We start from the raw sequence: 26,825 nt of genomic DNA, 5'->3' as shown, positions 1-26,825 counted from the left end.
ATTTTTAAGGGAACGATTCAAGTGTTGTTCAGTCTAGTCACCTCGTTGAACACTTTATTTTTATAATCAGGACATGATGGCTAATGTTTAGCTAATGCTCGCTCTTTGCCCTAAGTGCTTCTAAGTGCTTTACATGTCGCAACTCACTTAATCCTCACAGCAACCCTTTGAGGAAGGGCCCTGATCTTACAGATGAGCAAACTGAGGCACAGAAAACTAGGAGCTAGGTAGACCCAAAAGGGACTTGAGTGGTCATCTAATCTGACACCCTCCTTTTGCAGAGAAGTGACTCCTTCCAGATCACACAGCTCGTAAAAACTAAAACTGATGTTAGAGCCAGTTCTCTTGGCTCATGACACAGGGCATACTAGACCCTCAAAATTTTCCTCCTTCCAGTGGATTATCTTCAAAGGCTGCCATGATGGGCAAGCTGCAGAGCCTTGGACAGCCAGCTGTCAAACTCCAATTTGGTGGCTCCAATGAAGCTGGGAGCCCCATCCGCTCTCCATAGCCTCTACACGTCTGCCCTGGCCCCCTCTGGTTGCTTGGGAGTGGAATACACTGAGGAAATTCTCAAGGCTCATTTTCTAGTCACGTAGCTCCCTTCATGGTAATCCCTGAAGGAAATATAATAACCTGTGATAACCCATGTTTAAATAATACCTTACGGGGGCTGCTGGATGGCTCAATTGGTTAGAGCATGAGTTCTGAAAAACAGGATTGCTGGTTCGATTCTCACATGGGCCAGTGAGCTGCACCCTCCACAACTAGATTGAAGACAACGAGCAGCTGCCGCTGAGCTTCTGGAAGAGCGGCCGGATGGCTCAGTTGGTTAGAGCACAAGCTCTCAGCAACAAAGATGTCGGTTCAATTCCCTCCATGGGATGGTGGGCTGCGCCCCCTGCAACTAAAGATTGAAAACAGCAACTGGACTTGGAGCGTAGCTGTGCCCTCTACAACTAGATTGAAGGACAACGACTTGGAGCTGATGAGTCCTGGAGAAACACACTGTTCCCCAATATTCCCCAATAAAATTTAAAATAATAATAATAATAGGTCTGTAATAATAGCTCTTCTAGGTCTGTCACCTCATTTGCTCACCACAGCAGCCCTATGGGGTAGGTCGTAGTCAGGACAGGTTGTATTATTTTCATTTTACTGCTAAGGAACCTGTCATGAGGGAGACCCTGCTCGCTGTGCCATTTGTCATGCAGGAGACACTGCCTGCTGCACCATTTGTTGTGCGAGGTGGCTTGCGGGGACTCTAGTCCCGCTCCCCACATAAGAATGCAGGATATGGTGAGGCCAAAAAGGAATACCCACAGAGCCATAGGTAGGGGAGTCATACCGCTATAGTCTCACTGGAGGCTGGAGTCACACGACGTGTGACCTGCTGTCCGCTTCTCTGCCTGCCATCCAACCGACTAACTCTCGACTCGACTCCCCAGCGCAGCCGCGGCAGTTATATCTGTGGCTAATTGGCTAACTGGTTACAGCTGACGGTCAATTAGCCACAGCTGACATCCATCTACTACCCGAGCCAGCGCCTTTCCATGTGAAGCCGAGAGCCTAGAAACTGCTCTCTGGGACTCTGTCCCCACACTCCACCCTTACAGGGTCTCGCCTCACAATCTACGCAACAAGCATCTTCTGCGAGGGTCTCTGTGTCATATTAGCCCCAGGCACCTATGGACGGAAGGAAACAGTAGTCCTGGGAACCAACAATGGCAAATCCCTTCCATCTGGGAGGATACATGCCAGCTTTTTGTCCTGGGAAAGGAGGGTCGCTGCCACTGGCACCTTTCCCGGTTTGTGGTACCAGACCTTTATGGCAGTGCTTGGGGTCCCTTGCATAGTTTCAACATGTAATAGAACAGGGGACCCCATAATAGGCCATAGTGAGAGCACATAGGTTCCCCGCAAAATCATACCAGTGTCGGGACCTCTGTATACTACAGTCACTTGCGGTGGCCTCTCAGCCACCACCCCTGGCGTCACTTGCAAATCATGAGTCAAACCGGCCCCCATGGGGCTATCAGGCCCAACCACTGACAGTGGGGGCTTTTGACCTGCCAGGGCCAAGTCCACTGCTGCCGTTCCCCTGCTTTCAAGCATGTGGGTGCTGGCAGCAAAATGTTTCCATTTCTGCCGTAGCCTGGCTTTAACAGAGTCTCACTGGTGGTAACTTGTAATTGAATGGGAGCGGCCGTTCGATGTAGCAGAGCTTCTACTGGTGCGGGCCCTCGCTTCTGTGGTCTCTCATTCAGGACTCTCAGGATGTCCCATAGACGCGAGGCCCAGTCACGCATCGTGGGAGGGTGTTTTGACACCCGGAGACCTTGCTTCAAAAGACCATTATAGCGTTCAATCATGCCAGCTGCTTGTGGGTTATACAGAGCATGAAACAACCATTGCACATCCATCCTGGCAGCCCAGTGCTGCACTTCTTGCCCCATAAAATGGGTACCCCTGTCACTTTCAATGATTTGGGGGTGCCAATAGAGGGCGCACAGCCATGTAAGAGCGACCACTGTATGCTGCTGATCTGCAGCTGGACACAGCCAAGCAAACATCAACCCCGTAGCAGTGTCCACTGCTGTAAATGTGGATATCGCATTGCGGGCCTTAGGCAGGGGTCCAATGTAATCCACTTGCTAGCCAGTGAGGGGCACCCTCCCTCGCGTAATCTGCTATGTCTCCCAGGGGAGCCTCCGCCTTTGGGGGCTGTCCTGGGCACAGACGGCACAGTCATAGCAGGCATCTGCTATCTCCTGCCATTTCAAAGGCAGACCCCAGCGTCTGCTCGCCTGCCACATGGTTCGGCTTCCAGCGTGCTGCAATTTCCTGTGCAGCCAATGGGCCACATCAGTGGCAGGAGCCCGTTCTAACCATCGGACCTGTGCTAAGGCATCTGCTTCATCATTACCTGGGGACACTTAGGGGGAGTGACCTGTGACATGCATTAGGGTCACCTCCTTTCTCTGCCCTAGGTCCCAGAGGTCCTGCCACATGGGTTGACCTCACAGTGGACGGTGTCCTACCAACCAGTTTTGGTGTTTCCATGTAGGGAGCCACAATGTTAGGCCCCGGAACACTGCCCAGCTGTCAGTACAAATAACTAGGGGCCCAGGTTCGTGGCTGATTACCATCCACACAGCCCATAGCTCAGCCCACTGGCTACTCTGGCCCATCCCAGTATCAAACCAAATGGTGTCTGTTTTGGGCTGCACACCAATAGCCGTCCAAACAGCTGCAGCCCCTCGGCTAGAACCATCAGTAAACCAGGCATCCTCAGGTACTGGTGGCTGTCCTTCTTTGTAGGGCGAGGACTCCAAGTCCTCCCCTCTAGGCAGAGCGCTTGGCTCAGCCTGGGCTACAAGCTCCACAGGCCCCAGGACCTGTTGTAGCTCTGTGCTCAAAGGGCTTGAACTAAGGGTGCTACGTTGCTCCAAGTAAGCACCCCACTTGGCAAGGGTGGTGGTCTGTGCCACCCCGTTTTGGGTCCCTGGGTCCATGTACGGACCCAACCCTGGACGGGATCGGTTGTTCGAACCCGTGCCGTTCCTGTGATGGCTTCTGTGGCTACTAAGGCTGCGTACACAGCAGCCAGCTGTTTATCTATTAGAGAGTAGCGGACTTCCGCACTTTTCCACAACTGGGACCAAAATCTCACTGGCAACCGGAGATGCTCCTGCCGTTGCCAGACGCCCCAACCGTACCCCTCTTGGGTTACATGAACATCAAGTTCAAATGGGTGGCCAGGGTCCACTACTTGCAGAGCCTGTGCCTGCTGCACTGCCCATTTTGTGGCAACAAAGGCTTTCTCTATAGCCTCTGTCCAATCCCAGGAGGCCCCCCTTTTTTATCATGTTGTACAAGGGCCTTGCCATTTGTGCTAAATGGGGTACAAACGCCAGCCAATATCCTAGCAGACCCAAATACCTCTGCAGTTGGGAGACCTTGGTCGACTGGGGAAAGGCTTATATCTTATCAATAATTGCCTCAGGTATAATCTTTGTCTTACCCGACCACACAACACCCAAAAACTTGACAGATAAGCCAGGGCCTTGGACCTTTTCCTCATTCACCGCCCAGCCGCGTGACTTCAGGTGGCAGAGAAGAGAGAGAACTGCTTGCTCTAAATCTGAAAGAGAATCAGATGTTAATAAAATACCATGGACATAATGAAACAAGGCCACAGAGGATGGGCGATCCCACTGTGCCAAATCCTGGGCCACGAGCCCGTGGCAGATAGTGGGGCTGTGCAAGTATCCTTGCGGAAGGACTTGAAAAGTCCACTGCCGCCTGTCCCAAGTAAAAGCAAACTGCTCTTGACACTCGGGTGCAATGTCAATGGAGAAAAAAGCATTGGCCAAGTCCACTACATAGTGATATGTCTCCAGGCTGACAGTCAGACGATCCATCAAATCGTATATTGAAGGCACTGCAGCATGCAAGGGTGGTGTCACCTTATTTTACTTCCTATAGTCCACAGTCATTTGCCAGGTCCCATCTGGCTTCTTGACAGGCCATACTGGGGAGTTAAAGGGACCGTGCATTGTCCTCACAATATGTGCCTTCTCCATCTCCAATATTGTACAACCAATCTCTGCCCTCCTGGCAGGCGGTACTGTCGCACTGTAACCACGCGCCAGGGCTGTGGCAACACTTGATGAGTATGGTGAGCATGCCTGCGTGTCACCCCTTTCACAACCCGGATCCGGAGACGGAACTCTCCTACCGACGTCTGTAAGCTGAGGCCATGTAGCATGTCCATCCCTAGGATATACTCCGGAACGGGGGAGACATAAACCTTGTAGGTACGAGGGGGAAGCCTTCCTATACCTAGAGGTAAGGAAACAGCTTTTACAGTCACAGTCTCTCTCCCATAGCCATCAATGCAAATTGCTGGTCCTGGGAATAGTTCTGGGTTCCTATAAACAAAACTGCAGTCTGCGCCAGTGTCAATTAGGGCTAAAACCCTCTGCACATTAGAAGGGGACCAATGTATGGACAGTTTCACGTGAGGCCTCCGGTCCCTGCTCGTCCCCTCTGACTGGGTACCTTGGCCCCACCCCTAATCAAGCCAAAGGGATTCAGCCTCAAGTGGTCGCATGAAGTTCTGGAGGGTCACGGGTCGCGCTTTCCCAGACTTCTCCTTCAGGCTTCTCCGGAATTGCTGTTCCAGACACCACTGTTTCCAAAGTTCCAACAAGAGTGCATTGGGTTGTTGGTCTATTTTTACCTCGACCCCTGCTGCCACGAAATCACACCACATCTGTGCGTGTGTTACTCTCTGAGGCCTGCGACCTTACCCCTTTACTTTTGATTTGGGTTTCCAGGTCTCAACTGTTCGGACCTTCTGTCTTAACTTCCTTTGCCTCCGAATTTCAACATCCCCTAGGGTGGCCATGGCAGTTGTAACTTCATGGATCCGTCGCCCCACACAGGGCGTAAGAATGGCGACCAAGGATCCAAAAGCACTCGCAGGTGCAGTATCCAAAACCAGATCTCTCATGCTGGCTGTAAAAAGCTCATCATCCGGCCCTTGCATATTAGGGTTGAAAATAGCATGTCTCATACCCATTTCATGGATGATTTGAGTAAGTTCTGTATATGACTGCCATTGACTCACAAGGTCTGGCAGCTCGCCAGCCTGTCCCCATACTGTGCATACCACAGCAGTGAGCCACTCCATTAGAGAATGGTTGCCCTGGTCTTGGGCCAACCTATGGCAGTTCTGTAACCTTTGTCACAGGGATGGATGCACTGGATCCCAGGGGAGCAGAGAATGTTGTCTGCTCCCTCATCCCATAAACGTAGCAGCCAAGCCGAGACTGGCTCTCCAGGGCTCTGACTGTACCGCCTCCCCAGCTCCTGCAACTCAGTGGGAGTATAAGGGGTGAAGGTTGTGAACTCAGTCACAGGTGGGTTGCCTGCAGCAATGCCCCCTGGGCCTAAAGGTTGCTCACGATTTACCCTTTGCTTCAAGATTGGCCGGGCTTGGGGGTTGGGAGCTACATTGTCTCCACTGGCTTCCTCTGCCTCTGCCTCAGAGTCTCCACTGTGGGGCCCCTCTTCTAACAGGCGGACCCTGGCATCCAGCGCCTCCAACCGGGACACTTGGTCCGGCACCTGGGCCATTTCATTAAGCACACTTTCCATGTTGAGACTCAAGGCCGTGAGGAACATCCAGCCCACACGGCCGGCTGTAGCCTTCTCCTCCTCCGGCAACTGCTCAGCCAGAGCCTGCAGGGCTCCCTCCACGCTGGCTGGAGAGCCGTCCATGTCCTCCCACCCCTCCTTGGGGATCCGTCTCCTGAGAACAGTGGCCACCAGGCACCATACACTGTGTGGGGGCCACCTGTCCTCCTGCCCAGAGTCAGATGCCATTCCTACCTGGTCGGAATCCTGCTCACTGCGCCAGGCGTCTGAGTGGGTGGAGGCCTCCGTGTAAGATCTCCACAACCCTCGGAGCCTAAGGCCGCAGCATATCACCAAAATGAGGGCAACACCTTCCATGGCCAAGAGGGTGGTGTGCCATCTGGAGGCTTGAGTCTCCCAGGCAGACCACACTCCCAGTCTCTGGCCCTGCTCCTCATGGGCTTCCCGAGACTGTGTTTTCATACGCACAAACGGCTCCAGCATCCTTCGGAGAGTTTTGGCCGGCACCGTACCCTGCTCACTGCGCCATTTGTCATGTGGGGCGGCCTGTGGGGCCTCTAGTCCCGCTCCCCATATAAGAACACAGGATATGACTAGGCCAAAAAGGAACACCCACGGAGCCATAGGTAGGGGAGTCATACCACTATGGTCTCACTGGAGGCTGGATTCACACGACGTGCGACCTGCTGTCCTGCCTACCAACCAACCGACTAACTCTCCACTCGACTCCCCAGCGCAGCCACGGCAGTTATATCTGTGGCTAATTGGCTAACTGGTTACAGCTGACGGTCAATTAGCCACAGCGACAGCCATCTACTACCCGAGCCAGCACCTTTCCATGTGAGGCCGAGAGCCTAGAAACTGCTCTCTGGGACTCTGTCCCCACAGAATCCAAATGGAAGAGCGACTGCGGGACTTTTCCAGTCACATAATTCTCAACTCTCAACAGAGGAGCGTTTCAGGCCCCTGTCTGAATGTTTGGGCTTTTTCTACTTTAGACACCTCTCTGAACCCTGAGCTTTTCAGGTAGAATCTTCTTCCAGCTCTGACCGTCTGAGCTTTGTCCACCTGTGCAGAAACGACCTGTGCAGTGAATGAAATTTCATGTCCACTGGAATGTGTGTCACGGAGATCATCCTTGCTGGGAGTTACGCATGCCTTGTTCTTTGTGGGTGATCATACCTCGCTTTAGCAGAAGAAATCAAATGAATTTTATTGTTTATTAAACCGACTCACCTGTTGAAAAGCTGCAGCGTGATTAGACACTCTCTACTGAGGAGCCAAGTCCTAAAGAATGTTGCTTCTTTTGACACAAAGCCACCTGCTTCCCAGACGCAGCATGATGCTGGTAATTACGCAAGCAGTGAAAAATGAAGCTGTTCCAGGAAGGGGTGTTTCATTTCCATCTTAGCTTAGTTACAACCTGAGCCTTTCAGACATAGCAGTAATCACCGGAATCTAACGGCAGCCCAGTCCAGGAATGCAAAACATGTTATACAGAGGTCGTAAATGCCATCTTTGTGTTATAGCTTCAGCCAAAACTTTATTAATTTGCCAAGATAAGTTGGCCAGCATGTGATGTAAGCATAGTTTCTGGTTTGAAAACTATCTGAAGCTGGAGCAGATTCATGTTTGTGGGTTCTCATAGCCGCCTTTATATGTTTCTATCCGATGCATTGTGCTTTGAGAGGTACCTGACTGAGATTGTAAATCAAGCTAATTTAGGTTCCATGAGGTGATTAAATTCACTTGTGCTGGGTGACGCTGGTTGTTGTCTCCCTCAGTGAGGCTGGGCTACGCACTTTGATTTCCAAAGCCCTTTTATCATGGGAAACAAGCAGGGTGGAACTGCCTTTTCTTACTGCAGTCCTGCTGCTCTTGCAACCCAGGGACACTGCAGTGTTTGCCAGGGGAGAGCCGCCTGCATCACTTCTCACAATCTGTGTGTGTGAGCAGAATTCATTTCACATCAAGGGATGAGGCGGAATGAAAAAGTTAGCCTTCGCCACCACTCCACAGACTAGGAGGCTGGCCTCTTGGTCTCTTGGGACATCACTGCCTCTTTAGAACGCAGGCTGCAGTGCCAGAGGACATTACCGGGGATCTTTGCTGAGACTCAGTAATAGACTTAACATGCTAAGAGAAGGTGAGTATGACTTTTCTGGGAGCTGAGGCCAGGGTGTGCACGCCCGTACCCTTCTTCAGAGACAAGGTACCACTGATGGAACCCTGTTACCATTGCTGTCAGTTGGGCTTCTGCAGGTAGAATGTTGAGAAGCTGATAAATGCAGGAGGGCCAGGTGGTATGCCTTTTTGTCACTTCCTTTCTTCCCAGTTCACTTCCCTCTACTCTTTTTCATTGAATTCGCAGCCTTTTCCCAGTTTTTCCTTTCATATAATTGAAGAGAACATGGCTTCCTGGAACAGGCAACCTTCTGAGACACTAGTTAGGGCCATATTCAGATGCAGAAGGAGCTTGGAGGGGCTGCAGTGGTTGGTTGGCATGACCCACTGCTCAGGCAGACCAGTTACCCCCAAAGATACCCAACTGTTTCTTTTTTCTCAAATACTATCCGTATGACCTGCATTTAACTTCTTTCTGCCTTAATTTTCCCATCTGTGAAATGGAGATAACAGTGTTCACGTATAGGTTATTGTGGGATTAAGTGACTTATATCAATTACTTTGAGCTATATCAGGTATATAATAAATATTATAGACAAGTTGGCTTTTATTGCACATGCTTTCTTCTTAAAATATCTGGGTACCTTTGAAATTACTGGAGATTTTGATTTGATAATTTTACAAACCTCACTGAAGTAACTATAGACACTATTAAAGTATTAATACATCTATATGTATTAGTACACCTATAGATACCATAGATGTATTAATGGTATTGAGGGGCATAGTGTATGTCCGATGGGCAATTAGTTAATCTCAGGTAATTTTCAAGTCGAGGTTGAATGAGCCCTACCCTGTCAGTCAGAAGAGTAAGGGGCGAGTCTTGGGTCTTTCACCACTTAGCTGTGTGATCTCGGGCAAGTCACTGAACCTCTTTGACCTTTTGATTTCTCACCTGTAAAAGGAAGACTATGATGTTTGCCCTGCTTACTTCCTGGGGTTGTTGAGAGGACAAAATGAGGCGTCAGTGTTTTGCAGGCTCTAAGTGCTGACCATCTGCAGAGGTTGTTATTAACCTAAGTACGATAGCCAACTTTTAAGCCTCTAATTCCTTAATGTCTCTATTTCTTCTCACCCATCATCCACCCAGTCCCCTGCAGTATCCAGCAGATAACTTCAACCCAGTGTGAAGGGTGAGGAGCCAAATCCAGAGAGAGTAAGGGGGAGAGGGAGAGGACCAGAGACAGCTTGTCCTCATCACTAGGTTCTTGGGAAATCTTTGCTGCTGTGGGAGATTTCGCTGCCATGGGAGACTTCCAATTCCTCTCTGACACACTAGGAACCACACCACACCAGCCGTGGTTACCTGTTCTGGCTCCACCGCAGGACAGCTTTGTGAGCCTGGGGAAGTTGCTTAACCTCTGTAAACCTCAGTCTCTTCATCTTTAAAATGGGGAATCATAATAATACCTACCTCCTTGAACTGTAGTGAGGATGAAATGACAAGTTTATGTAATGTGTTTGGTACTATATCAGTAATAGCAAGTGAAGCTGAAACTGGGAGCTCCTTGAGGGTAAGGGGCCGGTTATTATTCACATTTATTCTCCAGCAACAAGCACAGTCCCTGGCACATGCCAGCACTCAACAATTATAGTTGGAACAAAGCTGAATAAGACAATGGGGGCATGGGGATGTTGTGGGAAAGGGACCAATAGGAGATGAGGCTGGGCAGGTAGGTTTGGCCAGAATGTGCCAAGGAGTTTGGGTGCCATGAAACATTTTTAATGACCTGGTGTGGTTTAAGGGAGATAACTTTGGAGGCTTATCAAGGGTGAGTCTGGAAAGGAGTGCAATAGAAGCAGGAAGACCAAGGCAGGAGTCAATAAAATAGTGGACTAGGAGAGAAGAGGTCAGCTTCTGAAAACACTTCAATTGAATCCAGATGATAACCTATTGGTTGTAGGAGGAGCAGACAATTTAGTATTCTAGAAACACTATCAAGTCATCCAAAGCTCCATTCGGTTTCATGTAGCACCAAGGTAGCGGAGGGAAATTAACAGACAAACACTATTTCAGAAACACATTCCCAGATCCTGGCATAGAATGTCAGAGGTTACCAGGTGGGTCAGAGTCTGAGTGTCTCAGAGAAGAGGGAGAGGTGAGTACACTTGTCAGAGTCAGTGTCCCACGGAATTGGAGGACTTGTCTACGGCAAAACTACAGACAGCTTAAAATAGGAAGCTTTGCTGGGTTTAACAATAAAACTCCATTCTGTCTGAGACACAGATCCTGTCAGGATCTGACAGGTTGAGCCATAGTCCTAGACTGTGAACTCTAGCTGGAGCCTTCCTGTTATATTTCTCGGCTACATTAGCTGCTGAACGAAGAGCTTCTGATCGTATCAAGTTCTGATAGAACCCAAATGGTAGAGATTGAGTTTCATCCCCATATTTTCTTGAAGAGAATCACTGATTGCTATTTAATGTGGGCTATGATTTAGTAGGAAGGCAAACAGTATTGACTAATATTGATCAATGACTTACTATGTGCCAAGCGCTTAGCTAAATGCTGAACTTGAATTTACTTACTTAATCCACACAGCATCCCTTTGAAGGTGATTAAATATCACACACACACACACACACACACACACACTTATCCTGTTGACATTATTATTATCTCCATTTTAGAAATGAGGCAACTGATGAGGGAATTTCAGTAACTTACCCAAGGACACCCAGCTAATAAATGACATAGTCGGGATTTGAATCCAGGCAATCTGTTTTTGGAGCTGCGGCTCTTAATTACACTGTTGCCCTGCCTCAAATCTGTATTGTGCTGCTTTGGGATGCAATGCAGAATAGAGACACTCCCAGGAATTGTTTAAACACGCCAGAACAACACAATAGATGTCTGTTGGGTTTTGCTCACAGCTGCCCTATTCACTTGGGATTTTGGACATTGTGCAATAAAAGCCTTGCTAATTTCCTAGTAATGAGTTATAGGAGAGCGAGCCCACTTAAGGGAAAGCTCTGGATTAAATAGTGATTCCATAAATTCCATGTTATTATTAATGATTGTACTGCCTCATGTGGTAGCATGTTTCTTTCCCTGTGTTGTCATATCTGTGATCCCCTCGAATAACCAAGGGTGGTGGAAGTGAAGCAGATATGTATATCTTCATTTCTCAGATGAGAAAATTGAGGTTCAGAGTTCAAATCACTTGGCAAAGTCACGAGCCTGTTATAGCACAAGAGTTAAGTGATGACGTATCAATTAAGAGTTTCTAATTAGCCATAGACTTAAAATTAGTGGTCTAAAATTCTTGAACAAAGTTTGTTCTCACACACATATTTGCGTATAGTTTGGTCTATTTGTTTTTCTGATTAACCCTTATCTATAGAGATTCTCTAGCAAGGTGGCATTAACACAGAACCTGATTTTGCGGAGACAGAAATTATGATGGAGATTTGAGTTACCTTTTGTTTATTGGAAAGCTAAGTATGGTCCCATCACATGCACTTTTCCACCTGTCTTCTCTTAAAGCAGCCATTAGAGTCACACTTTGCCAGAAATATGACTGCAAATGGGTTTTCTCTTTGCAGCCTGTGCAAGGCTTTGATTATGCCAAACAGCACCTGGGCCAGCAAGGGGCGGACGAGGAGGTCATCCCTGTGACCCAGGAGACGGTGGTCCTCCCACTCCCTGTTAGAGATGCCCCTGCCTCACAGGAAAGGGACGTCCTCCAGGACGGAAGCACCATCAAGACGGCCAAGTCCACGGAAACCAGAAAGAGGTAGGGATCGGACCAACGTCTGCCTCTTTGAGTCAGCAAGAGAAGTAATTGATGGTGAGAGCAGCCAAAGCCCTCAAGTTAATTCCACTGTTCTGTTTAACAATTCCCCTCTATGCTCATTTTGAAGATGTGAAAAGGAGAGTATGTGAGATGAGCAGAATCCCAATACTTGCTTCTCATGAGCCACACTTTGTAAGGTTTTATATTGCAGATCAACCACAACAGCAGAGATTTAGTTTGTATTTATTATAATAAATTTGGCACTGATGTCACACGTATATTTTTAAACTTATTTTAAAAGCAATGCCTTTGATTCAGCATGTGTAGCTATATTTTATCTGGCAGTTTCTCAATAGCTTATTATTTTAGCTCAAAAACCATTTATTGAGTTTTTACTATGAACAGACTACATTGACAGATGTTGGAAGGGCTATGAAGAGACTTAAAATTTATTCCTGACCCCAAAGATCTCATGATGGAGCGACAGAGAGACAAATAGCTGGATTACCAAGCATGACGTGTGGGTGCCAACCATGGATTCTGAAGAAAGTGCCGTGAAAAAGAGAGGAGGAAGATCTTATAATTCTGATGAGGGAAAGCATCTAGGAGGAGGTCATGTTTTAGATGGGGCATGAAGAGTGAGTGGAGTGTCAATAAGTTAGAAGAGATAAAGGCATTCAGTCTGAAAAAGTTGGGAGAGATGAGGGACAGTCATGTTCACTTAATGGGGAATGTCCCTGGAGTTTAGAGTTCACAGTGGCTGGGCTGTAGTAAAGGATAAAACCAGAAGATAGTTAAGACTGTGGCTGGTTTTAACTGCCAGGCTAAGGAGTTTGACCTTTATGCTCTAGGCCATGGGAAACCACTAAAAGTTCTTAGGAAGACATAATATCCAGCCTATAATTTAGAAAGCTGACTCGGGTGGCAATGCGGATAATAGATGGGAGAGGTTAGGCTACAGGCCAGGAGACTCATTATAAGCACTTTGCAATAGCCTTATAAAGAGGTAATGAACCCTATGGCAAGCCCTGTGGCTTGCTAAACAAACTCCCATTGCCAAGCCCCTTCTCTCTTGCCTTGAGACCACAGTGGTGGGAAAAGCTACATCCTTCCTGCCTCCTTCCCCCTTTCCCTCCCTTCACCTAACAGGTATTTATTGATTATTTGTTGTTTGCCAGGCACTGACGATACCACGGCAAGCACGACAAAATGCCTGCTTTCATGGGGCTTATAATCTGGTGGGGAGAGATAGACAATAAACAGAGAAACATAGGTCGGGTGATGATAAGTATGAAGAAGAAAACCAAAGCATGGCGAGGAGATAGAGAGATTCTAGAGGGGGACGGGATGCTATTTTAGCAGGAAGTCAGGGAAAGCCTCTTTGGTAAAGTGACAGTTGAAAAAGACCTGACTGAAGTGATACGTAAGCCTCAAGGCCATCTGGGGAAAGAATGTCTCGAGCAGACGGAACAGTATGTGCACGTCTCAGAGGAGGGAACTTCTTGAGTTGCTTAACAAAGTGCAAAAAGGCCAAAGAGACAGATGTTAAGTAGGGAGGAAGTCGTAGCAGCTGAGTCAAAGAGGTTGCCTGAAGTTGATCATGTCAGGCTTTATAGACCAACGTCAGGACTTGGACTTTTGTTGTGAATAAAGATCGGAGGGTTTTGAGAAGAGTGACATGATGTGACTTGCAGTTTGAAAGGCTCACTCTGGCTGCTGTGTGGAAAATAGACTGTAGAGAAGCAGAGGAGAAACCGGCAGACCTGTGAGATGGTTGTTGCAGTAGTCCAGTAGAGAGATGGTGGCGTGAGACATGATTGGATTCTAGAGATATTTGGAAGGAAGAGCTGGCAAGATTCGCTGATAGAATGTTGTGGAGTGTGGAAATGAGAGGAACAAATTTGCTATTGATTGTATTGGGGAAGACTGGAGAAGAAGAGTTTGTAGGGGACGATAGAGTTTGGATGTTGAACTTGAGATGTCCATTAGACATGCAAGTGGAGCTGTAGAGAACTCCGTTAGCCATATGAGTGTGGAGTTCAGAGGAGAAGTCCAGGGTAGAATATAAATGTAGGAGTTGGCAGTGCTTAGTTATGTAAAGCTATGAGACTGGATGGGATCACTTAGGAACGTGTAGATAAAGAGATCCAAGAACTGACTCGGGACATGGCTGTGCTCAGAGGCCCAGAGAGTGAAATAGAATCAGCAAAAGAGACCAGAAAGCATCAGGAAAAAAGGCATGAGAACAAAGTAAGAGTGGAATCCACGAAGTCAAAAGAAGGGAGTAGTCTGAGGAAGATGGAAGAGGATTGTCTGGATCAAATACACACGTTTTTGTATTTCAGTCAAGCGGAAAGCGATGAGTCCTTTTTTCCCTAAGAGCTCTTGGTACCTCAGAAAGAGGCACAGGGAAACGGGACTGGATTTCAGCTTGTTGTAAGAAAGAAGCTTGAGGGCATGTGCATTAGTTATCTATTGCTCCACAACAAACCACTCTAAAGATCAACAGTTTTAAAACCACCACCATTTATTTAGCTCATGATTTTTCATGGGTCGGCAGTTTAGGCTGAGCTCAGCTGGGTGGTGGTTCTGGTCCGAGGTAGGCTTGGCTAATCTCAGCTGGGTTCACTCATTCATCTGTAGTCAGGTGGAAGTCTAACGGACTGGCTTGTTGACGATAGACTTGTCTGGGGTAGCCATGTACCTGGGGCCTCCTGACACATGGTCTCATTCTCCAGCAGGCCAGTCCTGGCTTTTTCAGAGGGTGGTTACAGCGTTTCGAGGGCAGCAAGAAAACAAACCCCAAAGTGCAAGCACTTCTCAAGTCTCTGCTGTGTCATATTTGCGACTGCCCTATTGGCCAAAGCAAAAGGCTTGGTCAAGTCCAGAGTCATTCTGGGAGAGGGACTACCCAAGCTTGGGTCAGGAAGATATGAAAAAATTGGGACCATTACTGCAACAGTCTACTCCAGCAAGGGAGAGCCTTAGCAGAGCAGAAATATACATCTATAAATAGACATCTATACAGAGAAATATACATCTATTCCTGCAATAGATGATTTATCTGAGTTGACTAGCAAATAGTATTACCTACTCAGTAATTATTCTCATTTTTTGCCAAGTACAATAAAAGCATGTTAACAGCTTGTTTGTCACCCATCTATAGGACACTGAAAAGGAATAAATAAAATTATTAAAATTAGAGTATTAACATAGCACTGCCAGGAAGAATAAAAATTCTTTTCCACCCATCCTAATTAACTTATGTAAAGATTTCTTTAAAAAAAATTTTTTAGAACAAGCATTTTTTCTCTTTTTAAAGAGTTTGTTTCCAGAATTTCTTCTTGAATTAGCAAGAAGTCTACTCTTGCTAACCAAATTCAATTACTTACTCACAGACTTTTATTAAGAAATATTAGCTTATAAAACAAATACAGATAAAGAATACGATGTCTACACTACTGAGTGAGTTCTACATTTGCTTCATGATTTTACCATAACAGTATAATTTTACTAAGGGCTGGCTATGTCATAGCCAAAACCGTGGGAGACATCTCACCCCAGTTCAAGTTCAGCTGACCTTGGGAGCCTCTGATCGTTCGGGAAGTTTCTAAAATGCCAAACCAAAGAGCATACTCATCATCCATCTATGGTTTTCTCTTCCCCATCTTGCCACATCAGCTTTCTCCTTCCTGTTAAGTCAGGATGGCATGACCTCTCAAAATGGGTCTGTTAGATGATCCAGAAAGCTTTACAGGTGGAAAATAGGGGAAACCAGTGATGTGGTGGTCATTAAGATATCTCCGTATTTAAGAATGATTTTAAAACTGAAGCAACCTGAGCATTTAGCTACTTGAAGACAGCCAGACAGATATTGTGAGTCCTTTTCCTTACGTAGGCTCTTGGTGCGATGTTGTTGGTCCATGACTGGGATTCATGAGCAAGGAGAAAGAATCCACCCCACAGGGACAACTGTTTGCAGTGGGTACTTCAGTGCAGTGATTGGCCATAATTATTCGGCAACTGATTAATCCCCACCCCCAAGATTGTTCTTCCAGGTTCCATGTGTCCATATCCTCAGAATGGGGACTGTTGTGTTCCATAGGCTAAAGCTGCAACCTCACAGGTGACACTTTCTTGCTTTCAAAAACATTTTTGGTATTGTCATGTGAGTGGGCACACATGCACATACAAATCTAACTCTCTGTTTTTGACCAGAAATTTTGTGTAGATGGCTCCATGTAAACATAAGTCTATTTACTGATGCAAAGCGTAAAGCAGAGTAAGGCGTTTTCTTTTCAGAAATCTGCCCATTCACATCTTCCCTTGGAGTGAGAGCAACAGCGAGAAAATTGTTTCAGGATCAAATGAGGAAAAGGGTATGCAAATCCTGCAAAAGCCATTAAGTACTTTGTGAATGTAAAATAGATTACAAGAAGGCTTTCCCTTTCCTTTCCTCTGGACTTCACCAAAAGCCTCTTTGTCCCAATAAAGCCAGTTGGAAGAGTATGTACCATTAACTATGAAATTTTGGAAACAACCAAAGAGCATATGTTTTCTCCATGTATGTGTATTTGTACATCCAGGATTCAGCAATCAAATGGCTGTTGGGCAAATAACATATTCAGTAAATTCATACCTTACCCATATTTTCCCAAACTACATTCTTTATATTACTAGTTTTATGGGAGATTAAACAAGATGAGTTTGTTAATGACAGAGCTGATCAGAGCCTTTGATATGCTAATGTGCGTTAGGGATATACACAAAATGAATACAGTAAACACCACTTCCCCAATTTACATTTGTCTGTGGAACTTTGGCAAGGAACATCTTATGTGGCCCCAGTGTTCTGTGGGAGGCTCTTGTCAGACTCTTCCTTACCCCATGGTTGTGAATGGGTACTTCTCATTGTTCATGGTTTTAGGGTGCTAAAGCGCACGAAGTGTACTGAACTGAGAATTCTAAATTCCCCGGGGGATGATGAGGGAGAAGGCAGGAGGAAGGGGAGCATTCACAAGGATACACAGCTTCCCAGTAGGTTCTGAATTTGGACAATTGACAGTAGAAGGACGAGGGGTTTGATGAGACTGCTGGATGTCTGCCTCCTGGTTGTCTCTCACACAGGGGAAGACGGGTGGTCTTTATGCCAGCCTACCCACAGGCTAGCACGATCTGAGGCCTGAGTCGCAGGCTCTCAAGAGCCCATTTTCCCATGGGGTTCCAGAAGACCAGAGTCCGCCCCGAGGGAAGGCGAGAAGTCCCTGTGGCTCGCCTTGTGTAAAGGCTTGCCTTGGTGGCGCATTGAAAGCCCCTGCCTGCTCTGGCTTCCAGGGCTGATTTGCCCCTTCCCAACTCTGCCCTGGACAGATCATTTCACCTCCGTGAGCTTCACATTTCTCACTTGCTAAACAAGGGTGACAATCACCAAATCCGTGGGTTGTCATAATGATTCAGGAACAGTTTTGAAAGCATGCGGCGTTGTCCTTGGCACATTATAGGCGCTCCTGATGCAGAGCTCTGGGAGAGCATGGATGGTGTTTTAGTATCTCTAGGTACCCGTATGCCTGGCACCATGCCCAGCACAGAGCTGGTGCACAGAAAGCATTTCCTGAATGAATGAATGAATGAATGAATGAATAGCTCAAATTGGTAGTTTCAAATGTAAGTGGTTAGCAGTTAGCGCAGTTAAAGAAAGTGTACACGTACGTGTGTGTGTGACAGTGATGAACTCAATGATGGAGTGACTTAGTCTTTAGTAATCAAGTATATTCTGTAAAGAAAATAGCCAACAAGAAGTGTGATTCCTGCATGTCCCGGAAGATGCCATGTGAATCAAACACTCTGCAACACCATCCAAAGTGTTGTGTTTGAAAAAGAGCACGCTTAAAACACATTGCCACCGTTTCCATAGTCACTGGTGGTTAATGAAAAAGAGATGGGAACTGAGGGCTGCTCTCATTGAACTTCTCTGCAGAGCAAAGCACCAATAAATGCACTTGAGTACAACCAGCTACTTAACCCATGTTATAGTACGGTGGGTTTTTTTTTTCTTTTCCTGTATCATTTCTTCTTTGTGGATAAAACCAGAAGGAAAGAGTACAGACATAAACTGTGCAAATAAAATAACCTTGAAAGGAGGCTGCTCTAGTCGAAACTTACCATCTCCCTGTTGCTATGGTTACCTCCAGCAGGTCGCCCAGTGAGAATGGCTCTGTCATCAGCAACGAATCAGGGAAGCCCAGCTCAGGGAGGCGCTCGCCCCAGAATGTAATGGCACAGCAGAAAGTGACAAAGGAGGAGGCACGGAAGAGAAATGGTGAGAAGCCTTCCCTGCCAAGCACCACCCCCAGGCCTGTCCCACACGTGTGTGGACACAGAAATGCACACACTTACACACACCAATGTGCTTTAAACCTCAGTTCTTCTTTCTATTGTGTCCTACAAAGCTACCTACTGGGATATCGCCTTATCCCTTTCTCTGAATTAGTCTATCTCATGCTTTCTGCCCCCTGTTCCCATGGCGTTGTGCAGGGTCTTAGAAAAGCTCTATGCACAATGAACGGATGTTTGCTTAGCGATCTTTCTCATTCTTGAGTGAATTGACGTTTCTAGCACCAGGTCCTCTAGGGTGGCAGATCTCTGAAATGCTGCTTGTCTTGGAGATCACCCCTATCTTTCTTGCACTGACTCTCCTGATAAGTTTTGGGAGTTCAGTCTATGCCAATGGGTGCAGATAATGCAAATCCCCCTCTCCTGGCAAAAACAGCATGCAAATAAATCTGTCATCATAAAAATCAGCCTATGCTTTGCCTTTCTTCTCCAGGGAAACTGAACTGTTGAGTTTCTTCCTCAACCAGATCTTTGGTGTTGGGGTTTATTTATAAGTCATCAGAGCTACCTGACTGTGTCATGACACCATCCACAGATCACATCTGTCGGAAACCACTGGGCAGCCTCCCTCTCCTCCTGACCCCGCCTTTGTTCTGACCCTCCTCTCCACTCGCTCCTTCCACGTGTGATGCTGGCTTACTAGAGCCCAGAGATGAGTATCCAGAGCAGGGAAAATTCCTTTTGGATTTCAAAGGATTGTAGGTGGGATTCTACAGAAATACCAGGTGAAAAGCCAAACCATCTGGCACTCTGGTTACCTGTGCTTCCTTTTCAAAGGAATTTGATGAAGTGTGGTTCAAGAACTCTCTCTTAAAGCTAGTGCCAGAATATTCTTCTGTTTTCGATTGTCGCCTACTTATTTTTTTTTTCTGGCCAAAGAAAGATAAGAAATGACACCACAATGGGTTTGTCTTCAACAGAGAGAATGGGGTCCCGGCTCCCAGTCTTTATATAAAACACTTGTTTAAACTGTCAAACTGATTTGATCCTTGAATTTTTTTCTTTTGCTTTTCACACCAGAATCAGGATGTGAAATGGGGGGTTTTCCTGAGACAATCTGCCCTCCCTGGGACCACCAGAAATCCTGCCCATCAGCTCTCTGCCAAGCCAGTTCACAGAGGGCTAGAGGAGCTTGTTTTGTGAAGGGGAATGTGAACTTAGCAACTTTCTTCTCTTTCTTCCCAGAGTGAGGTGCTAAGAGAGATGGGCAGAGGGAGGGAGGCGACACAGAGACAGTGGACAGTGAAGACATAGGGGAAGGTTGTTTTAACTGAAGGCTGCAACTGCCATCGCCCCCTAACCAAGATGCCCTCCCTGCTTCTGCTACTCTCTCCCCACCCCTCTCTGCCTTCCTTCCTTTGTATTCTTCCTGGAAATATATAAAGTTAAGTCCAAGTCCACCCTCCCCCAGATGGCCCATCACTCACCCCAATGCTCAAATGACTTTTAATAACTCAGTGTATGTCTTTTTATTATGCATATGACAAGACACACTCATCTTTGTTTTTTGTTGTATTGCTTTGTTTTATTTTATAAAATGGGATCAATGTACATATTGTTCTGTGCCCTTTTTCTTGCATAAAAATGTGCAGAATAAAGACTCCTCTATCAGTAAATACACTATTACAAGACGATGCCTTTCCCTCCCCTCTGCTTTTAATTCATAGAAGAGGGGGAAGCAGGGCCAGTTTCAGACCTGGGGAGTCCCACCCCGGCTGGTGAGGCATTGATCTGCACTAAATGTTCCTGACTACTTCCCTGTTCTTGTTTTTCCACCCTCAGCTGCCTGCCACCTTAGGTCACTGATTATTTAAATAGCAGGGTTAGAGGTAACAGTGGGGTGCATGAATAAAATGCAATTACTGTACCAGGTTGAGGATTTAATGTGTGTTTTTTCTCATTATTACTACTAAAAAGCCATCCTTTCTCCACGTTCCCAGTACTTAGTTGCATTTTATTTTTGCCAAAAGTAAACCCCGTGAATTTTCAGGTTTGGTTGCTTCTGCTTCACCACAAGTTCCCCTTTGATGAGGTTTCAATTTGAAATTTTCAAATAAAAGGATAGGACAAACTCATTCAATGTTAACAGATGCCGAAACACATCAGAATTCTAAGATGGACCTTAAATGAAACCTACACTTGTCCCTTTTTTTTTCAATCAAACAGCTCCACTTTATCATAATGCTAGGTTAGCATTCACTAAAAAAAATCAATAGTATATTTTATTGGATTGGAATATGAATGGGAAAGAGGGAAAGAGGGAGGGAAGGAGGGAAGGAGGCAGGGAAGGAAGGAAAGAGGAACAGTGAATGGAATTGTCTCCTTTTTGTAGAGGAGACAAAAAGGTATCTTTTCATCACATTGTCAGCTTGCAAAAAGTGCCTTACTGTGTGACTGGCCTCTGGGAATAGACCCTCATGGTACGGAATATTCACATACTGATATTTATGGCTCAGTATCCATTCTAAAAGTGTGGGTTACTTAGGTTAATTAATAAATGTTAATGTACAGGGCTGCATTCTAAAAGTGTTCTTGTTTTCCAGCAGTTTTGCTGCGTGTGCTATTTTCCACTTTTGTGAAAATAGGAGCTTTAAAAAGGAAAGACACCATCCCTCTAGCACCGTGGGTGGCATGGGTCCTTGGAGCTCGATGGCCTCCTTAGCTATGGTAGCTGCAAGGCAATTTTAGAGTCTGTTTCAAGACTATGTTTAAATATAAATGGGAAAGATAGATATGAGAGCTAGGATTTTGACAGCAAAACAATCTGCAATTTTTTCCACCAAATACCCACACTTCGACCTCTGGACTAAAATCATTGTCACCTTAGAGTGTTTTCCAGGAAAAGAGTTAAAAATGAGTTCCAGGTGAGAACATAATATACGTATTTGCATCTTCAGTCATTTAAGAGCAAAAACTTCTGTAAACCCTTAAGTGTGTACCTTCCTTTAAGCCACTGAGAGATTTCACTGCCAAGGCTCAGAATCTAATCAGTCCTTGCCTCCTAATAATCATGGGGCATGTAGGGCTGGACGATGACAAAAATCAGAGAGTTGAGAGGATGAATTACTACTTTCCTAGCAGGGGCCCTTGAGGATTTGTGAGAGATAGTAGCTCAAAAACAGCTTCGGGGGTGGCCAAATGGCTCAGTTGGTTAGAGCACGAGCTCTCAACAGCAAGGTGGCGGGTTCAACTCCCGCACGGGATGGTGGGCTGCGCCCCCTGCAACTAAATATTGAAAATGGCAACTGGACTTGGAGCTGAGCTGTACTCTCCATGACCAGGTTGAAGGAGCTGATGGGCCCTGGAGAAATACACTGTCCCCCAATATTCCCCAATAAAATTAAAAAACAAATGCTTGTAGTGTTTCCTTAAAAAAAAGAACACACCTTCAGTTTTAATTCTTTCTTTGACTTCCCAGTGAGGTGAAGACTTGCTTAGTACGTGATAAAAGACACCAGAGGGCAGTGATGTTAGTTATACATCACAACATTAGTTATTTGCCTCTGAGCTTTAATGAAAATTCCAGAAAGAGCATGCTTTGTTTAAGAGCATTTTTTGCCGTACATGAGAGGGCTTCCCCAATGCCAATGCAAATATGAAGGAATGAAATCTCCCTTCCCAGCCTGGTTTACAGAAATTCAAGCCAACAACGCAAATAAGACACAACTAGATCCAGTTGTTTCGTGACATTTATGTTAGTGATGTGATGGTATCTAGGACACTTCCTCAATTTAACTGTGGCCCTTTTGTTTAGCATTCTCTCAGGCTTTTTTCTTTACGGACTAATTATGCATTAAATGTTCCCATGAACCTGCTGTACTCACACAACATTTTAACGTGTCAATATTTCATGCAATGCTTTTTAACGTATTTTTCCATACAATCTTGGGCGGGGGTGGGGATATCTAATTAGTTTTCTCTTAAACCTAGAGGAATTATTGTGCAAATCTGAATATGACTGTTTTGAGAGCAAGGGTGAAAAGGAGCCATAGTTTGTACAGTTGCCAGGGTGTCCTTTTTCTGTCTCATCAGAGTTATGCTTCTCCCCTTATCCTGTCCGTGGGGCAGGGAACAAGGGTGTCACAACCCAGAAGCAATCAAAGTGCTAAGTACCATCTCTTCACCCTCTGAACAGTTTAGTGATAGCATGACTTTCATTTCTACATGTTTACATATTCTGAAAGTACTAACATCTCCTTCTCAAGCTAGGAAATTTTAACCATTCCTTTATTCATTCATTTATCCAACAAATCCTATTGAGAGCCAGTTACATGTAAGACATTATTAAATTCAAGAGGCCTCACCTTTAAAAAGATGAGCAAGAGTGAAGCTTATATTCTAGAGTCAGGGGTGGGGGCAGATGCAGTTGGTACAACAAATCAATAGTGATAAGTACTGTGAAGAAAACATAACAAGATGATGAGGCAGGCTATTTTAGATGGGTGGATAAGGAAAGTCTTTTTCAAGCTGCAACTTGTACAGTAAGAAGGAGCTAGGTATGTAAAGATCTGGGGAAAGAGCATTCTTAGCAGAGGGAAGAGCTAATGCAAAATCCTGGAGGTGGGAATAAGCTTGATGTGTTCAAGAAGGATATTGTAGCTGGAGAAGAATGGGGAAGGGGAGAGGCAGGAAGTGAGCTCAGCAAGGTGGCCAGGCCCAGATTGTATCAGACCTTGTCAGCCACGCTAAAGACTCTGAGTTTTATTTTTAGGTCCATGAAAGCTTCAGAGGATTCTGATCACAGGAGGACTATGATCTGGTTGCCTTTTGAAAGATAATCCATCCTGGCTGCTGGTGGAGAGTTTGGATTTTAGGGGTAGGAGGACAAGGGGTAGAAGCTTAGAGGAGGGGTGTTGTTTAGAAGGTGTATTAGTTACTTATCGCTGCATAACAAATTGCCCTGACACCTAGTGACCAAAAGCAACAATCTGCATTTATTATGTCACAACAATCTGCATTTATTATGTCACATAATGTCTGTAGTTCAGAAATTCAGGAGTGACTTAGCTGGGTGGTTCTGGCTCAGCATATCTCATGAGGTTGCAGTCTAGATGTTGTCCTGGGCAGTAGTCATCTAAAGGCTCTGCTGAGCCTGCAGAAGCCACTTACTAGATGGCTTCCTCATAGCTGTTGGCATGAGTCTGTTTCTTGCCACATAGACCTCTGCATAGGGCTGCTTGAGTGTCCTCATAATATGGCAGCTGGCTTTCCCTAGAGTAAGTGAAATGAGAGAGAGCAAGGTGGAAGCCACAGTGTTTCTTAACCAGCTAGCCTTGGAAGTAACACACTGTCATTTCTACAATTTCCTTTTAGTTACATAGGTCAGGCCTGTTTATTATGGCTATGAATAGCAGGAGGCAGGAATTACTGGGCGCCACCTTGGAGGCTGGCGGTTACCATAGATGGCTTTCATAACAGTTGTCCTGGTGGAAGATAAAGGCAAGAGTTGCCCAGCAAAACTCTACTCTAAAAATACACATGCAATGGTAACACGTCTAACGAGAGATTTTCCTCTGTCATTGGCTGCTTGGTGGCCTGCTGTTTGCAATTAAGTCTACAGAACCAAAAGATACTTCAATTATAGCCAATTGTTACACTCTGAGGTGTTTTAGCCACATTGTGAAATAATAGTTTACTCGGCTTGATTTGACAAATCTCCTGTGATTATGCTAAGTGGCAGAATGATACAAATTGTGTGTTTTTCAATAATTTAAATAACATTCCAATCTCTTGAGCAGACAGGAGAAAAGATAAATACACTTCTATTACATTCATATTTTTATAATACCTATTTTGCTCCTAAATTGCCTACTGATTTAGTTGTTTGAACAGGCTTAATTTATCTCTTGCCAAGCCATACTCAATAAACTGTCATTCTTATAGTTCCTTAGTCAGAATATGCCATAAGAACGTAAATCAGCAAGATACCACTGGCCCCGGAACTTCTATCAGCTTAGTTATGGAAGCACAAGGCGGGTTGGTGTCTTCCAGCCATCACAGTAGAATTATCTGTCAGAGGCGAGAATTAATTTAAAAGAGCGTAGGTGAAAATTGTTCTATTTAATTAAGGGAGTTGTCTGTAACTTTAAATTAGTTTCTCTGTTGGTTGTTTCTTACCTTTCTTTTGTTCTAGATAAATGAAAGAAACCAAAACCCAATTCACTGGAGAAGCAGCCTTTAGAAAGAAAAAAAAAGTGTCAGCAGCAATTACTATGGCTGGTTGAGCCAGGGAAGACTTGTTATGTTAACGTCATGTAAAAATGGGTAGCTTTGTGGCAGAGACTGAACTGCATGCTATTATTCTATTGATTGTCATATTATAAGAATAGACCCAGCTTTGGCCAAATTTCATTGTTCCCATCTCTGACTCAAACATAGAGAAAAAAATTTACTTTAAAAAAAAAATATTCTGTCACAATTTTCAAAGAATGGTTTTCACTGTTGAAATTCAGTAAACATTTATTGTTTAAAAGTTTTTACCTTTAAAATTCTTTCCTACTCATTAATAATGCAGTGGAGGGCTGAATAGTGTAGATCTTGAATTTAAAAGAAATACACCTGCAGCAGTGAGCCCTTGGCATAGAACCAGAGTCTGTTGTTCCCGAAGTCATTTTGAGTAAAATAACATCCATAGGCTGTGAGCATTACACATAAATTCCCCCATGATCGTGCTGTTCCGACAACCATAAAATCGATGTGTTTGTTTGTATTTTAGTGCCAGTGAGTGATGAAGAGGAAGGAGCGGTTCTTTTTGACAACTCCGGCAAAGCAGCTGCTGACCCCTTCGACACATCTTCAGGATCTGTGCAGCTCATCGCTATAAAACCCACAGCCCTCCCCATGGTACATCCCACCTCAGACAGGAGCCAGGAGCCAGCAGTGCTCAATGGTGAGGTGAGCACCTGAGGACCCAGAGCTGGAGACAGTCAGGAAGCCAGGAACAAAAACTGGGAATACCCGGGGTAGATTCGGTCCAAGTGTGTAAGGCTCCGTTGGTCATTTGTACCTCTGCATGCGCTGGCCTCAGCAGAGTGAGTCAGGACGTGAGTTTGTTGGGTGATGTTTTCAGCGCATTTTTAACCTTCGTTAGAAAGTCCAGAGGGGATTTTTTAAAAGCTGTAGTTCTGAAGAGAAACATCAGAAATTCTTCCCCACCCCTTACAGGGGTACACAGCCGTCTCCCTTTTTTTTTTTTTTTACAAGAAACGCACTTTATTTTTTTTATTTTTATTTTTTATTTATTAGTTTCAGGTGTACAAGACAAGGTAATACTTAGACGTTCATCATTTATATCCCTCACACTGTGAACCCCCCTCCCCCCATCCACTATCCCTCCGACCTCACGCTGAACCATCACATTATATATATAAAATTATAGTTGGCATTCATTAATGTTTAGCTTCTGATGTACAATGCCATGATCAGGTATCCACAGTATCCCTGAGGTGGTCTCCCAAATAGGACGCATGTCCATCGGATACCCAACAAAATCTTTACAACATTATTGAATACCTTCCCCAAATTAATTTTCAAAAAACCCTGAGGCCATCTTGTGGTTACCAGCTGCTTCCAAATCCCTTCACCTTTCCCCTTATCCCCAACCCCCCCCACACACACATCTAACAACTCTCGGTTTTTTCTTTGTGTCCCCAAAACTGTTTCTGATTAGTTCATTCACATAGTCTTTTCTTTAGATTCCATATATAAGTGAGATCATATGGTACTTGTCTTTCTCTTTCTGACTTATTTCACTTAACATAATGTTCTCTAGATCCATCCATGTTGCTGCAAATGATAAGATTTCTTTCTTCTTTATGGCTGCGTAATACTCCATTGTATAAATGTACCACAGCTTCTTAATCCAGTCATCTACCGATGGGCATTTCGGTTGTTTCCATATCTTGGCTATTGTGTAAAGTGCTGCAATAAACATAGGAGTGCATACAGATTTTTGAATTGGAGTTTTGGATTTCTCCGGGTAGATGCCTAAGAGTGGAATTACTGGATCATAGGGTAGTTCCATTTTCAGATTCCTGAGATACCTTCATACTGTTTTCCATAGTGGCTGCACTAATCTGCAATCCCACCAACAGTGCACTAGCGTTCCCTTTTCTCCACATCCACGCCAGCATTTGTTGTTTGTTGATTTATTGATGATAGCCATTTTGACTGGAGTGAGGTGGTATCTCATTGTGGTTTTTATTTGCATTTCTCTGATGGTTAGTGAGGTTGAGCATTTCTTCATATGTCTTCTTGCCTTCTGTATGTCCTTTTTAGAAAAATGTCTCCTCAAGTCCTCTGCCCATTTTTTAATTGGGTTGTTTGTTTTTTTGGAGTTGAGTTGAG

At 45.3% G+C, this 26,825-nt stretch overlaps 1 protein-coding gene across 3 annotated transcripts in view; it reads left to right on the top strand.

Moving 5' to 3' along the window:
- Positions 1 to 26,825, top strand: part of KIAA1549L (KIAA1549 like) — a 268,405-nt gene that overhangs the window by 186,505 nt on the left and 55,075 nt on the right. For 2 of the 3 annotated variants that reach the window (XM_081063643.1, XM_081063641.1), the window contains 3 exons: positions 11,896 to 12,086; positions 18,278 to 18,405; positions 25,195 to 25,373. In XM_081063643.1, the coding sequence (XP_080919769.1) occupies positions 11,896 to 12,086; positions 18,278 to 18,405; positions 25,195 to 25,373 (498 nt within the window). The remainder of the gene's footprint in view (positions 1 to 11,895; positions 12,087 to 18,277; positions 18,406 to 25,194; positions 25,374 to 26,825) is intronic. The other variant, XM_081063642.1, reaches the window with a different exon arrangement.

Source organism: Rhinolophus hipposideros, assembly GCF_964194185.1.
Source record: "Rhinolophus hipposideros genome assembly, chromosome: 10".
In the NCBI taxonomy this organism is placed as follows: Eukaryota; Metazoa; Chordata; class Mammalia; order Chiroptera; family Rhinolophidae; genus Rhinolophus; species Rhinolophus hipposideros.
This window is presented reverse-complemented; position numbering and strand designations above follow the sequence as displayed.